This window comes from Anabrus simplex, chromosome 5 (genome assembly GCF_040414725.1).
Source record: "Anabrus simplex isolate iqAnaSimp1 chromosome 5, ASM4041472v1, whole genome shotgun sequence".
NCBI lineage: Eukaryota > Metazoa > Arthropoda > Insecta > Orthoptera > Tettigoniidae > Anabrus > Anabrus simplex.
Genome location: NC_090269.1, coordinates 228967215 through 228984127, shown reverse-complemented (window position 1 = coordinate 228984127; position 16913 = coordinate 228967215). Strand labels below are relative to the sequence as shown.

At 41.1% G+C, this 16913-nt stretch overlaps 2 protein-coding genes across 4 annotated transcripts in view; one reads left to right on the top strand and one right to left on the bottom strand.

Annotated features, from left to right (window-relative positions):
* LOC136873925 (uncharacterized) overlaps positions 1-9646 on the bottom strand; it is a 150155-nt gene extending 140509 nt beyond the window's left edge. The window contains exon 1 of the mRNA XM_068227600.1: positions 9555-9646. Within this exon, the coding sequence (XP_068083701.1) occupies positions 9555-9630 (76 nt within the window). The 5' untranslated portion in view covers positions 9631-9646. The remainder of the gene's footprint in view (positions 1-9554) is intronic.
* Positions 1-16913, top strand: part of LOC136873924 (multiple PDZ domain protein) — a 2156217-nt gene that overhangs the window by 600502 nt on the left and 1538802 nt on the right. The window lies entirely within an intron of this gene.

The following is a 16913-nucleotide window of genomic DNA, read 5'->3' as shown; positions in this document are numbered from 1 at the left end:
TGAGTAAACAGAAACCTGTGTTGTTCCGTGGCATTAGTTGTGTAGTAGATGCAGACAGAGACCGACTGATCATCTGGTCAGAGACGGTACTTGTCCAATGGCAAGGAAAACTGGAGAAACGTCTGTTGGAGACAGACGACTTATTCTACACCTTCACCACCAAGGAAAATCGTATTCCGAGATCAGAACCAGCATTGGAAGAAGTAAACCAACTATGCAAAGCATCATACAAATATTAAAAGGGCAGGAAGTTCTTATAAGAAAGAAAAGAAGTGGACGTCCGAAGAAACTTACCGCACAAGAAGAAAGGTTCATAATAACCACAATTAAAAAACAACCACATACTACATCTTCCGCAATAGCATCGCAGCTGACAGAACATTTCCATCATGCAGTGTCACACAAAACAGTAAAGAGTGCCCTTCATCGTGCTGGGTATCGATCTAGGGTCCCAAGAAAGAAACCGCACATAACGAAAGTGAATCGACGGAAGAGACTACAATTTTTAAAAGAATATGTGGCGAAAGATAATGCGTTTTGGTCAACATTGATGTTTACAGATGAGAGTAAATTTAATATTTTCCGAAGTGATGGACGCATTTTAGTGTGGAGACGCCCTAACACAAAGCTCGATGAGCGGAACCTCGTTACCACTGTGAAGTACGGCGGGGGTGGGGTTATGGTGTGGGGCTCAATGGCCGCTTCAGGTGTCGGTGAGTTGGTATTTATCGAACGGACTATGGACGGATTTCAATATTTGAACATCCTGAAAGAAAACTTTCGCAAAAGCGCCGGAAAGCTTGTGATTGCAAACGAGTTTTACTTCCAACACGACAATGACCCCAAACATACGGCAGAAATTGTTCGTTTGTGGATACTCTACAACACGCTGCACACATTAAAAATACCTCCCCAATCGCTGGATACCAACCCCATCGAACATCTATGGAGAGAATTGGAGTCTAGACTAAGAAAATACCATAAAACAAGTAGAGCACACTTGAAACAGTTACTACAACAAGAATGGGGGAGCATTTCATCTGGCAACTGGTGTTCTCAATGTACAGCAGGTTAAAAGAAATAATATACAGGAAACGCGCTACTGATCGAGTTGGTAATATCTGTTTCTTCATTGACTTGTGAACTCTTCTGGGATACGGTATGAATACTTATGTCCAGACAGGTAGTGTCATGGAGTACGAATTGGTTGCTTTGGTATGTACTGTTATTTACTTCCAGTTTATTTTGTGCATTTTAATGTACATTACTGTACAAGGTATACGTCTGGGTTTGTAACTTTGACCTGTACTCCGTATTGGTCCAGCAATAAAGCATTTTGTTTCGGATGGGTAGGGGTATGAATACTTTTGTCCATGTCTGTAGGTGTAGCAAACCTAACGCAGTGAAATCGCAGATGCGATCAACAGTGTTGTATGAAAGAACTGAGCTCTCGTACAAAATTATTTTAACATCGCTCTGTTTTCATACCGACTCTGCGGTACAGGAGTGAAAGCTGGATGGACTCCGAATATCTTATTCGTTATTTGGAAGTAAATAGACATGGAAGTAGCTAGAACGATTGCTGTTACAAGCAGATCGGAACAATAACAGAATGGTACTCTGAATGAGAGATTAAGGCTAAGTTAGGAATGAACTCGATGGATTAAGCTGTGCGTATAAACTGGCTTCGGTGGTGGGGTCATGCGAGGTGAATTTTTCATTGTGGGATTCGAACCCATCTCTCACATACATGGCCTGCACTGTATAACCAACTCACTCTATGAGACTAAAATTATGCTGTTGCAAGGAAAGTAAGGCCCTATTCTTTGAGAGCTAAAATTGTTATCGACAATCACCTAGTAGAATAAAGACCACTACACACAGACAGCTAAGATGAACTACGCTATGCTAAGCGATGCCAAGCTACGTTGGGCTATGTCACGAAAAAAAATCTAAGCTAAACGATGCTAGGCAGTCGTTTAAAGATGGGGGGATTAATTGAAGAGGAGGCTTTTTAATTGGGCACTGTCACAAAAGACGAAGAAGGATAATCCATGGTGAATTCCATCATTTGATGGAAATGATGAAGAATTAAAAATTACTTTCGTCTAAATCACGAACATTTTCATGAACTTCTCTCAATTACTGAGAAAAGGTGATTATGAAATACCCAAATTATAGAATTTAGGATTAAAATGTAAGTAAAAGCAATAAATAATACTATTTATTTCTTGCCAACAGTTGTCTTTCATAGTTATATCTCTGTAATCATTTGACAGACAAGTATAGCCTACTTTTGTATCTCTTCAATCACTCTTTCTTCCTTTCGTCTGCTTCCCGCAACAATTAACCAACACAGAAGCAATTAAGCCGTATAATAGCTACTGTATTGAAGTAATTAACGAAATCCATGCACGTGACAAGACTGTTTGCTAGATGACGGGCAAAAAGTGATTGTGCGCTTAGGCCTAAACAGGCCTGTTTAGGATTCACTCTGCTTACCCTGAATGGGGAGGGGGCTGAGAAGGGTGCCCTAAACATAGTCAGCCTATTTCCACTCGACTGGATAGCCGCATCCAGAGGGTACACCACTTGTGGTCGAACCAAAATAAGAATGAATTTTGCTACTTGGAACATACGCACTCTGATGGACAGTGACGCAGAAAAAGAATCTGTGGTTCCAGAATTGGATTATACACCCGTCAAAGAACTCATGTGACCGGGCGAGTTGGCCGTGCGGTTAGGGCCGCGTAGCTGTGAGCTTGCATCCGGGAGATAGTGGGTTCGAACCCCACTGTCGGCAGCCCTGAAGATTGTTTTCCGTGGTTTCTCATTTCACACCAGGAAAATGCTGGGGTTGTACTTTAATTAAGGCCACGGCCGCTACCTTCCCACTCCTAGACTTTTCCAATCCCATCGTCGCCATAAGACCTATCTGTGTCGGTGTGACGTAAAGCCAATTGAAAAAAAAAAAGAACTCATGTGATTTGAACTTACTTTTGGAAGACAATCATACTCGTTAACGAGTGATAAGATTGTGCGCATGCGCAAAGCCAGCTACGGTTTTGATTTCTTAAGATAACGAATATTAATTCTTAACGTAGAATCCTTCTGCTGGGAAGACTATCTCAACGAAGAGTAAGGTAAGTAGAAAAATAATTACACACACTGCTACGTGTGCAGACCTTACATCAATCTGGCTCCCTTGTTCAACCCCGTCGATATTAGGTTTCCGATGTCTAGGGAGTCTTACTTCCCTTCAAAATTATAATCACTACCACCATCAACTCGTTGTTCCGAAAAGTAGTTATGCAACGTTGATACTTTCTGTCGTCCTTACATTTTTCACATTACGAATCATCAGTCGGAAAAATAGTAAGAAAAATCCCGAACAAATGAAGAGAGAAAAAGGACCGGATAATGTAAGATATGAATATTAAGGGCTCCCTAACATATTACGTGTTTAACATCCCTCCCATGGTATCCCCTGCCTGTCGTAAGAGGCGACTAAAAGAGGCGCTAAGGGCTCTGAACTGGGGGAGCGAGGGTTGGCGAACATGGTGCCCTTAGCTGAGTTCTGGCATTGCTTCCACTTATTTGTACCAGGCTCCTCACTTTCGTCTATCTTATCCAACCTCACTTTTAAAATCTTGTTCCTTTCGACCCTGACGGTATTAGATTGCGAATCACGCCCTTCGTGGCCCTTGTCTTCCTTTGGCCGAGAGCTTCTTTTCTCGAACAGTCGGATCCCTTCAATTCTCTCTCTCTGATAAGCGCTAATAGAGGATAGTTTCTTAGTTGTACGTCCTCTTAAAAACAATAATCACCACCATCAACTACTGTCGGTACGAAGATCGACCAGAGTGCCAGAATGTTGCCCTAAAATGAGGGTTATTTAGCATTTCAATGACCTTAGCGGCGCAGGTCACTCACGTATTTTAATGCCAACCTAAAGTGCCAATATTCTGTAGTGCTTAGGAGGCGAGCGTGTACCACCTGGACCACAAGCGGCCAGTAGCAATAAAACTCATCTTGATTATCTTTAAAGAAGTGTCTCTTCGTTACCGGTGGAAGTGTAGATCATTTTACAATTGGAAATCGAACCCATTTTTCGAAGACAGCAACTAATAACGTTACACTAGGGAGGTGAACATCTTGAAATTAAAGTGCAGTTATAAATAGTTTTTGGCTTTAAGGTGGCAAGAATTAGGACAACTTGCATTTTATGAGTGCTGCAATATTAAAATTCTCAACAAGAAGAGAAAAGTGTTAAAATTTAAGTAATATAAACTGAATAAAAAAATGTGCAACATCCAGCAGATATCATCTGTATTGCTTACGCTAACTACTGATGAATTGTAACTCATGACGAGGCTCGTAATCTAATTGCTGAGCACAAATGACAGGTGATTAACATCTGATATTGAACTGTAGGCTTAACCACGTATTCACATCACATGTAGTCATCCGACTCGTTGGCTGAATGGTCAGCGTACTGGCCTTCGGTTCCGAGGGTCCCGGGTTCGATTCTCGGCCGGGTCGGGGATTTTAACCTTAATTGGTTAATTCCAGTGGCCCGGGGGCTGGGTGTTTGTGATGTCCCCAACATCCCTGCAACTCACACACCACACATAACACTATCCTCCACCACAATAACACGCAGTTACCTATTCATGGCAGATGCCGCCCACCCTCATCGGAGGGTCTGCCTTACCCTAGTGGCTAGTAATAGCCACACGAAATTATTATCACATGTAGTCAGCATTGCATATTACTAGATCACTAGTATCCTCTTCAGTGTACTTCTTGGATTGTTTCTTTCTGACAAAAAGTGGATTATTGAACCAAAAAAGGGAAACGTGTGTCTCAACTGAATTATTATAATTATTCACCATCTACCACCAAAAACCAAACCATCGTCGCAATAAGATCTATCTGTGTCGGTGCGACGTAAAGCAAATAGAAAAAAAAGAACCCTGGCGCAACAACCCAGAGGGTTGAAGCCCTGAAGATCACGAGGTGTCATGTGGTCAGTACGACGAATCCTCTCGGCCGATATTATTGGTTTTCTAGACCGGGGCCGCTATCTCACCGTCAGATAACTCCTCAATTATAATCACGCAGGCTGATGGACCTCGAACCAGCCCTCAGATCTAGGTCAAAGTTCCTGACCTGGCCGGGAATCGAACCCAGGACCTCCGGGTAAGAGGAAGGCACACTATCTCTACATCGCGGGGCCGGATTTAATCTTCCACCGCTCTCCTCAAACTCAGGTGGATTCACGCGTACGAACTGTGTCACACATGGCGACTTTGCCTTGTTTTACGCCCGGATGCCCTTCATGACTCTAACTTATGTGGGGGAGTATACAAACGCAAACACCCCGTCCCCGAGTGAGAGGAAATACCCTGATGCAAATACAATTCCTACCTGGACCGAAAATCGATCCCGGTAGCATCCGAACTAAAAGTCTTAACTCGGGCTATTCTCCAAATAATAATAATAATAATAATAATAATAATACAAACCTGTGGCCCAGCAACCCGTTAAGGGCCTCGGACTTCCAAGACGAGAAGTGCCAAACCATATGACGTGCAGATACTGCAGTGCCACGTGGTCAGCGTGACGAATTTGTGTTGCTTTGCTTTCGTGACCGGATCGGCTGGCTATCATATCAGGCAGCTCCTCAGTTGGTCTCGCGAAGCTCAGTGAGCCCCGTTCCCGCCATCGGTTCAGAATTAAAATCCTAAGACTGGCTGGAATCGAACCCAGGGCTTCCGCGTAAGAGGTTGGCATGCTACACCTATACAACGGACCTGGCTAATAGTAATGACAATAACAATAATAATAACATGGCCTCTCGTACCATTTGCGTGATTTTAATTTGATGTCATTTAGACTGCTTGCGTATCAATTTCGACATTCTCTTTTACTCTACCAGATGCCAGGGTGTATCAGACCTATGTTCAGTGATCTACGACTAAGTTTTAATTAATTTTGTGTGGTAAACACCAAATGTGTCACCAGAGATCTTTTACCTCCCGGCTTTGTTCGACAAGGAATGTTGGAGTATTTGTTTTGCCCTTCAAAACCTTACTTCCTCTGCCGGGTTTGAACCCGCGATCTTGGGATCCGGAGGCAGACGCTCCACCGCTGACCCACAGAGGAGTCGATGAGTTAAAATAATAGATATTGTAGGTATTATTTATGATTAGGTATTATATAGGCATTAGCAAATACAACTTCAATTAGGTTTAATAAACAGTTAAACATTTTTGCTGAATGTACAAGTATGTAGGGTAAAATACACACCCTGGTGTTGCTACAACATTTTTGGTGTAGTTGTTACTTGTACAGTACACATCCATCTTAATTATTTACTGTTATGCCTTTTAGCGTTCAGTCTGCAAGCGTCTTTAAATTAACTGGGCACCTCCACAGTTGTATTTGCAACTAGCTCTGTGGCCTCTTTTAGTAACACACTTTTTAAAATTAAAATAATAAAAACTGAATTTAACCATAGTCACCTTCATCTCCCTCTACTTCTCTTGTCCTCCATGGCCGAGTGCGTAACCCGCCCTCCTGCATATGTCTTCTATGAAGCCACCACCGAAATCGGTTTCATCCGTCGATTTTCTTCCTAACTTAGCCTTTATCACTACATTTCAAGTACCCTTCTGGCATTATTCCCAGCTGTTAGTACCAGCAATTGTTATTGCGTACTTTCATGTCAGTTATTTCCAACTTATGAATAAGATATCGTGAGTTCATCCACTTTTCAATCCTGTACAGTATAGTTAGTGTCAAAACTGACCGATTTAAAGACAGAAATTTACCGAACTCAGAATGTGTACTTGTTTCATGAGAAGAAATTACCTGGGAGAAGACTCTTCAAGAAAAACAAAAAAAGAATAAAAAAGGGAAAAGGTGTTTGTAATGAGAGTCCATGATTCCCATAAAATCCAAGCTGAAAAATGTTTGTCTCTCTAGATCTAAATAATATCTCTTATAGTCGACACTGAGGTAGGATAGGATTAAGAGAGGTAGGTAGCATCCATAGCTTATGGGGTTTCGAACCCAAGTAGCGACCGATTGGGAGGGGGGGTTATAGATAAAAACTGATGACAGAAAGAAGGTGCTTGTGCGTGTTTGGTGCGCGAATGCGTGAGTGTCATTATAAGGACACTGATACGAGTTAATATTATGTTGATATTCAGATTGCAGTACCGGTACACTACACAATCTAACATTAAAATACAGAACAAAAACAATATGATCAAAGTGAATAATGTTCAGATTACAATCTAAAATCCAACGTTCAAGGATTCTTAGAAAATAGATTCAAGAGATCTGTTGGTTTTACAATTATGTCTCTGTGAATGTTCAAAAGAGTCAACCCATTGCATCAATTTTCACTTGTTTATTGTCAGTTTCTCTTTATTTTATTTTATAAAAAATCCATGGTGGGGGGTTCTAACCTCCCAGTAAACCCCCTTGACTATGCCGCTGCCTATATCACGAATGTAAGCTAACATCAAGGGCAGTGTCCTGGAGCTTCAGACTTTGGGTCGGGGGAAACAACTGGGGAGAATGACCAGTACATCGCCCAGGAGGCCTCGCCTGCTATACCGAACAGGGACCTGGTCGGGGGTTGGGAAGACTGGAAGAGATAGACAAGGGAGGGAAGGAAGCGGCCGTGGCCTTGAGTTAGGTACCATCCCGGCATTTGCCTGGAGGAGAAGTGTTGGAAACCACGGAAAACCACTTCGAGGATGGCTGAGGAGGGAATCGAACCCTCCTCTACTCAGTTGACCTCCCGAGGCTGAGTGGACCCCCTTCCAGCCTTCATACCACTTTACAAATTTCGTGGCAGAGCCAGGAATCGAACCCGGGCCTCCAGGGTGGCAGCTAATCACACTAACCACTACACCACAGAGGCGGACTACAAGAGAGTTACTGATTAACAATTCAACTGTTTTATTTTTACTACTCCAAAATAAAGAATGGAAGGTTACGTTTAACCATGGCACTCGGCGCTATATACCCGGCTGTCTTTACTCTCAGGAAGTTACGTGCTACTCATTTCCGGTAACGGTTTAGTGAACCCCAGGCCCATGTGCCTCCCAAGAAATGAAAGCCTCATTTGTCAATGTTTTGACGTGCTGCCGAGGAATTAGAGCCCACGCTCTTCCAGCCGAATCGAGAATGCATTGCCATTTAAAGAGACGCCACGACTTGTATAAAGGCTGGTAGCCAACGATATCCCTTTGCTGGCAGGACCTAGTGTTTACAGTGCACTTTGTCTTCTGGTATGGGCTAGAGCAATTTTGTTACTTTCATTGATCTGTCTCTGTCTTATCCTTGACTATGGCAATATGAAAGTGACTGAGGTATGAGCGATGCTAGTAATGCCATTCCTTATGCAGCCAGTCCCTGCTATGAATGGTGTGAAAATGTTACTCATAGGGTCGGTTGGTGCATGCATTTCAGTGGGCTTGGCAGACTGATTGTAATAGCAACTTCTGGCTCGGTGAGGAAAGCAACGGGAAACTACCTCACTCCTCATTTCCCTAGTACGCCTCTTCAGTGATGCCTAGGCCATCTATGACAGCTGATGGCAGAGCTGTTGAGGATCCAACCAGCCTTAGGGCTGAAGACTGAACATACATGCAGCCAACGATAGGGAGTTGTCGAATTTAAACTACTTCATATTCTATCGACTGTGTCACTGAGATGGCGAATTGTTTAATACGTTAATGGAACGAAGTTAGAATATTTCGAAGTAGTGATTTTTTTTTTTTTCAAACCCGTGCCGTCTGCGTTCATCTCATATCCCTCTCCATATTGACGTCTAGATTTCTTACTGCAGATCTTCAACTTGTTTGAGGTGTCGGGATTAGGTTACGGGCTCTAATTCAGAGAACGGTGACTTCTTCGACCGTCATGAGTGTATTTTCCACCACACATGAAGTACCGATGAATTATGAGATGATGATAATTTTGAAGTTCTAAAATGCCTTAGCAGTCTCCTTCTTCTTCGGCCTTTTTTTCCAACTTATCTGGGGTCGGCGCTAATATGAATTAAATCCAGTTTTACGGACCGATGCCCTTCTTGACGCCAATCTCATATGGAGGGATATATTTCCTAATTATGTGTTTTTGTGGGAGTTAATAGTCTGATGTGTTGCATGTAAATGAAGATCATATACCTTTACCAGTTGTAGATCTAAAAATAATATTGGTTACACCCACTTTGACAGATAGACTCCAGTAGCATAGAACTGTCATGTAGAACAAGAACACAGAACTTACGCCCAGCTTGTCTGAATCCTTCGTCACAAACAACGCGACGGTTTCCGTAAAATAAATAATTCACGAATCTAACAGTATCTGTTCGAATTTTGCTACAGTAAAATGTTGCTTTTCTTCGAACACTTGAAAATGTTTAAAACTAAATATAGCCTATTTCTTAAGACAGGATGAATATATATTGGAGTTTCTTCCCATACAATGAGGGCCACTGTTAAAGGTGGTGTGTACTATGGAGTACTCACGTGTTTTAGAAGGTTCGTACATGCGTCCGTCCAGTCCAGCTGGCTGGTAACACCTCACCACACGACTAGCACTCATGAACACGACTGATGGCTTTGGCTTCCTGGTGGACTCACTCGTGCTTGCTAAATGTCAAGGAACTTTCTCCTGGCAGAGCGCGCTGGTGTTCAGACGTGTTTCGATGCATATTCTACAATACAAATACATCCTATTTATTTAGCATTTACTTCTGTGAAAATATTGTGAGAATCTGCTACTTCTACTCGATGGCTTGAACGATGTTTTCACACCGGGCCATGTCTTACTGGCCTTGTTACAGCTAACAGTTTATGTTTCGTTCCATTGCCTGGAGCAAGACAACTTTTCAGTTTTGTAATAATTTGGGAGAGTAAGGTACCGTAATAAAAAAAAAATGGAAGGAATGAGTGGCTTTCTGAGCCTAAGGTGGTGGGTTCGATCTGCCTCAGTTCGTGGTATTTACAGGTGTTCAAATACGTCAACCTCGTGTCGGAAGATTTACTGACTCCTAATAGAAGTCATGCGGGACTAACTTCCCGTACCCCGGCATCTTCAGGAACCGTAGAAGTAGTTAATGGGGATTTAAAACGAAATTATTATTATTATTATTAATTATTATTATTATTATTATTACGGGGTTACCCGTGGAGCAGAAAGAGGTTAAAGTAGGTGCGGGCTGGAATGGGTCTAACTACAAAATCAAAATTAATTTAAAACTTAAACTGAAGGTTATATTTTCAGAATTTCAAACGTAACAATTTTTAATGGCAATATTACAGGTACAAGTAGCAATCATTAAACAAGTTTGGGGAAAACCGAAGATTCAGAACCTTAACACTTTGTGCTTTAAGCCCCTAATTTTACAATCTTACGAAAGGAAGAGGTATTATTTAATGAGGGGCAGAAATCCCCTAATTCAAGAGCACTTGCTCCCTAAATCACAATATCTAGCCTCCCAGCGCACACTTTACAGTTACAAAACTAGGAAAAGAGCTAACAGGCTCTCAGTTTCTTACTGCCTACTTAAGGCAATATCAACTTACAAACACTGGCCTCTCAAGGCACAACTTGCGATATGAAAACTGATTTATACAGGGGTATTTAATACCCAACCTGGGGGCCTTCATAGAAAAGGAACAGGTTAAATAACTGGCCCAAACACAAAATGAATGGAGGCACACTGAGCTCCAATATAATAAACTCTAAAAAAATCTAAAGGGCCCTAGGCCGAAGAAAACAGGGGCTAATCCCAAGTTACTGAGGTGACTCGTATAGAAATTACTTTAACACATTACAGAAGGAAAAACAGTTACGAAACGTAGTTAACTCAAACCAAGATGAAGGGGAGCTCAAGAGGGTACATCACTCTCTAGCCCCGCTTTACAGTTAAAGAGTTTATGAAGTTTTTACTATAGCCGGAAGAAAGTTACATTTTTAGAAAAGTAGGTTACATAGTTAACGATTCGGACCTTTCTCTCTGGTTAAACTGTGGGGTTAGCAAGAAAGAAATATGTTATGTCGCCATTACCTTGTAGATGAACTGCTGATCTATGAAAGAGGCCTCCTGCTTTGACACACACACTCAGTAAGATGACGATCAATTGGCCAAAAAACGTGAAAAGCCGCAGTTTATAAACCCTCAGGGAAGATTCGAGATCATTCGAGACTGAACTCGATTGTATTGGTTAGATCCAAAGTGAAGGAGAAATACGGGATTGGTTTGAAATTAATTACAAAAATTAGGGATTGGCTAGATTCAAAACTGGCGGAAGAAAAGGAAGAATTTCCAACCCAAAAAAATAAATTAACATCAATCGGTTGCAAAGACCTAGAAATACAAAACTTCCTTAAATTATAAGTTCTTTCACTTCACACCAGGGTGCATGATCATAGTTTTTAGTGATCTCATCTGTGGAAGAATGTCCAAACTTCTTGATGAATATCAAACAGAACAAGTAGAAACTGCACAATAACAAAATTACTCAATATTTAGGTGGTGACATCTTCTGATTAAAGTACCAAGTGGGTGTAGTTTCAGTTTCACTGTTTCACCAATAGAGGAGTTCATTTAGGCGCTAGTTTTGAATGCGCAGCGTTGAGGTGTACCTCCCGGTACAATTATTATTATTATTATTATTATTATTATTATTATTATTATTATTATTATTATTATTATTATTATTATTATTATTATTATTATTATATGCTTCACTTCGCGCCGACATAGATAGAATAGAGAAAGGCTAGGATCGGGAAGAAAGAGGCCGCAGCCTTAATTAAGGTACAACCCCAGCGAAAGATCATTTAAGCCTAGTTCATTGAACTCACAATATGTGCTAAATACCTGTATAAATATTTCAAAATTCTTTCTACATAGGTTACAGAGATGTAGGTATATAAATGTGGTAATTTTAACATTGACAAGATTGAACATTCGAACGATTTGTGAGTCTTCAGCCCGATGTATGGTTGGATCCTCAAATAGCACCACCCAAGGTTATTCATTTACAAAGTAACTAAAAGTGACACCAAAATGAGGCGTACTAGGCAGTATGAACAGTGAGTTTATTTACCATTGCTTTTTTCGCAACCCGGTGAGTTGGCTGCGCGGTTAGGGACGCGCAAGTGTGAGTTTGCATCCGGGGTTCGAACCCCCACTGTCGGCAGTCCTGAAGATGGTTTTCCGTGGTTTCCCATTTTCACAAAACGCGAACGCTGGGGCTGTACCTTAATTAAGGCCCGGCCACTTCCTTCCCACTCCTAGGCCTTTCCTCTCACATCGTCGCTGTAAGACCTATCTGAGCAGGTGCGACGTAGAGCAAATTGTAAAAAATAAGAAATAAAAAAATTCCTCGTCGGTCCAGAAACTGTTATTCCAGCACGCTCGGCTCTTGTAAGTAACACATTTAATAACATCCCAAACATCCCATCGCACTAGTGCACCGAATTTCATTACTCAGCATCACCCATACCTCAGCAGCCTACATACTACCACAGTCATAGGCTCATTTCTAAAGATAATAGGCAACTTGATATATTTGGAGTGTACAGATCGGGAAAGGGTAGCACTGATGCGGATTCGGAATTATTTGATAGGATAGTCAGCTATGTGGGAAACGACATGGAAAGAAATGTGATTGTAGCGGGAGATCTGAATTTGCCAGATGTAAATTGGGAAGGAAATGCGAACGACAGGAAGCATGACCAACAAATGGCAAATAAGTTAATATGGGAAGGACAGCTGATTCAGAAAGTGATGGAACCAACCAGAGGGAAAAATATCCTGGATGTGGTGCTGATAAAACCAGATGAGCTCTATAGGGAAACTGAAGTAATAGATGGTATTAGTGATCATGAAGCTGTTTTTGTGGTAGTTAAAAATAAATGCGATAGAAAGGAAGGTCTTAAAAGTAGGACTGTTAGGCAATACCATATGGCTGATAAAGCAGGTATGAGGCAGTTTCTAAAAAGTAACTATGATCGGTGGAAAACGGTAAATAAAAATGTAAACAGACTCTGGGATGGGTTTAAAGAAATTGTTGAGGAATGCGAAAACAGGTTTGTACCTTTAAGGGTGGTAAGGAATGGTAAAGACCCACCTTATTATAATAGAGAAATAAAGAGACTAAGAAGGAGGTGCAGACTGGAAAGAAATAGAGTTAGAAATGGCTGTGGAAGTAAGGAGAAATTGAAGGAACTTACTAGAAAATTGAATCTAGCAAAGAAGGCAGCTAAGGATAACATGATGGCAAGCATAATTGGCAGTCATACAAATTTTAGTGAAAAATGGAAGGGTATGTATAGGTATTTTAAGGCAGAAACAGGTTCCAAGAAGGACATTCCAGGAATAATTAATGAACAAGGGGAGTGTGTATGTGAGGATCTTCAAAAGGCAGAAGTATTCAGTCAGCAGTATGTAAAGATTGTTGGTTACAAGGATAATGTCGAGATAGAGGAAGAGACTAAGGCCAAAGAAGTAATAAAATTTACATATGATAACAGTGACATTCACAATAAGATACAAAAGTTGAAAACTAGAAAAGCGGCTGGAATTGATCAGATTTCTGGGGATATACTAAAGACAATGGGTTGGAATATAGTACCATATCTGAAGTACTTATTTGATTATTGTTTGGTCGAAGGAGCTATGCCAGATGAATGGAGAGTTGCTATAGTAGCCCCTGTGTATAAAGGAAAGGGTGATAGACATAAAGCTGAAAATTACAGGCCAGTAAGTTTGACATGCATTGTATGTAAGCTTTGGGAAGGCATTCTTTCTGATTATATTAGACATGTTTGTGAAATTAATAACTGGTTCGATAGAAGGCAATTCGGTTTTAGGAAAGGTTATTCCACTGAAGCTCAACTTGTAGGATTCCAGCAAGATATAGCAGATATCTTGGATTCTGGAGGTCAAATGGACTGTATCGCGATTGACATGTCTAAAGCATTTGATAGGGTGGATCATGGGAGACTACTGGCAAAAATGAGTGCAATTGGACTAGACAAAAGAGTGACTGAATGGGTTGCTATATTTCTAGAAAATAGATCTCAGAGAATTAGAGTAGGTGAAGCTTTATCTGACCCTGTAATAGTTGAGAGGGGAGTTCCTCAGGGCAGTGTTATCGGACCTTTATGTTTTCTTATATATATAAATGATATGAGTAAAGGAGTGGAATCAGAGGTAAGGCTTTTTGCGGATGATGTTATTCTCTATAGAGTGATAAATAAGTTACAAGATTGTGAGCAACTGCAACGTGACCTCGAAAATGTTGTGAGATGGACAGCAGGCAATGGTATGTTGATAAACGGGGCTAAAAGTCAGGTTGTGAGTTTCACAAATAGGAAAAGTCCTCTCAGTTTTAATTACTGCATTGATGGGGTGAAAGTTCCTTTTGGGGATCATTGTAAGTATCTAGGTGTTAATATAAGGAAAGACCTTCACTGGGATAATCACATAAATGGGATTGTAAATAAAGGGTACCGATCTCTGCACATGGTTATGAGGGTGTTCAGGGGTTGTAGTAAGGATGTAAAGGAGAGTGCATATAAGTCTCTGGTAAGACCCCAACTAGAGTATGGTTCCAGAGTATGGGACCCTCACCAGGATTACCTGATTCAAGAACTGGAAAAAATCCAAAGAAAAGCAGCTCGATTTGTTCTGGGTGATTTCCGACAAAAGAGTAGCGTTACAAGAATGTTGCAATGTTTGGGTTGGGAAGAATTGAGAGAAAGAAGAAGAGCTGCTCGACTAAGTGGTATGTTCCGAGCTGTCAGCGGAGAGATGGCGTGGAATGACATTAGTAGACGAATAGGTTTGAATGGCGTTTATAAAAGTAGAAAAGATCACAATATGAAGATAAAGTTGGAATTCAAGAGGACAAACTGGGGCAAATATTCATTTATAGGAAGGGTAGTTAGGGATTGGAATAACTTACCAAGGGAGATGTTCAATAAATTTCCAATTTCTTTGAAATCATTTCGGAAAAGGGTAGGAAAGCAACAGATAGGGAATCTGCCGCCTGGGCGACTGCCCTAAATGCAGATCAGTATTGATTGATTGTCATAGTAAGACTGGGACTTCGGTGGCAGCTACATTTTTCTCTGGCCTGTGCCAAGCAGCAGATGCAAAAATACTCCATTCATCAAGAAATAGCATGTCGGCACGTTCGAACCACCTTCAATAAAATCTGAAACACACACGTACCGAGCTCGATAGCTACAGTCGCTTAAGTGCGGCCAGTATCCAGTATTCGGGAGATAGTGGGTTCGAACCCCACTGTCGACAGCCCTGAAGATGGTTTTCCGTGGTTTCCCATTTTCACACCACCAGGAAATGCCGGGGCTGTACCTTAATTAAGGCCACGGCCGCTTCCTTCCCACTCCTAGCCCTTCCCTGTCCCATCGTCGCCATAAGACCTATCTATCTGTGTCGGTGCGACGTAAAGCAAAAAAAAACCCACACACGTCAGTCTTTCTTTCATTCATTCTTTCTTTCTTTCTTTCTTTCTTTCTTTCTTTATGAAAACCGCCTTCAGTGAAGCTATTCTCTACTGTCAATTCCAACTCTGTTTACAACTTTAGGTTGTATCGACTCAGTTACGGTAATTAATTCCTCGTATTCATCAGTCGTATTCAGCGAAGTACAAGCAGAGTATAATTTTATTTTTGAAGTACCGAATTAACGATATTTACATCTCAGGCGGTGAAGAAAGAGTTAGTTAATTATACAGCCCATTCACTGTTAGCTTGTTCTCACCAAGTTTCTTTATGTATTGGTACGGCCTGTATCCATGTAAATTGAAGGTTTATTCAGAGATATAAAATAGCCTGGAATGGCTAAAGGCCACAGTTCTACGCTTGGGTGGATTGAATAAGGAGATTCTGCGTGGTTAATTGGATTAACTTTGCTCTCTCCAACAAAACAAGAAGTGCACTTGATAAAATGTACTCTGTGGAGGAAAATAAGAACGACGTCGCCTGAAAGAATTCCACTAACATTCTTCTCCAAAACTGCTGGATGCAAACATTTCACAAATCGGCTGTTCTATCACACTAGCTCATTCTTCTTCTTCTTCTTCTTCTTCTTCTTCTTCTTTTGTGCATGCAGAGTATGCAGTACAATAAAATACGTTTTAAAAAGTTGTATATTAAAACAGCCGGGCTGAGTGGCTCAGACGGTTGAGGCGCTGGCCTTCTGACCCTAACCTGGCAGATTCGATCCTGGCTCAGTCTGGTGATATTTGAAGGTGCTCAAACACGTCAGCCTCGTGTCGGCAGATTTACTGACACATAAAAACTCCTGCAGGACTACATTCCGGCACCTTGGCGTCTCCGAAAACCTCAACAGTTAGTGGGACGTAAAGCCAATAACATTATTATTATTATTATTATTATTATTAGTAGTAGTAGTAGTAGTATTATAGTTCTATATTACAATAAAAAGAATAATGAGAAAATAGGTTCGCTTTATTCACTGAATCAATTTACACGGCTGCCAGACCCTTCTAGTTTCTCTGTCCCCACACGTCTCTCAAACAGTATTGTCACAACTTTTCACCAAGGAACGATGCGTGACCTCCCTCGCGTACTTCATTAAGTCCGCAACAATTTTAGAAGACGCATTTTTTATATTCTTCAATAACTTCAGTTTCTCCTCCAGCGTAAGCGTCGCATGTTCAAAAGACGTTTTTACGGAATCGCAAAAATACATATCACAAAACTGAATTAATTAAGAAACGATTACTTACCCTTTATAAAGTATTATTTAACAGGAAATTCCTTCATTCCGAAATTTATTTTCCGTTTTTACAGGTTTCTGGTATATAGGAGGTCTGGTTTTG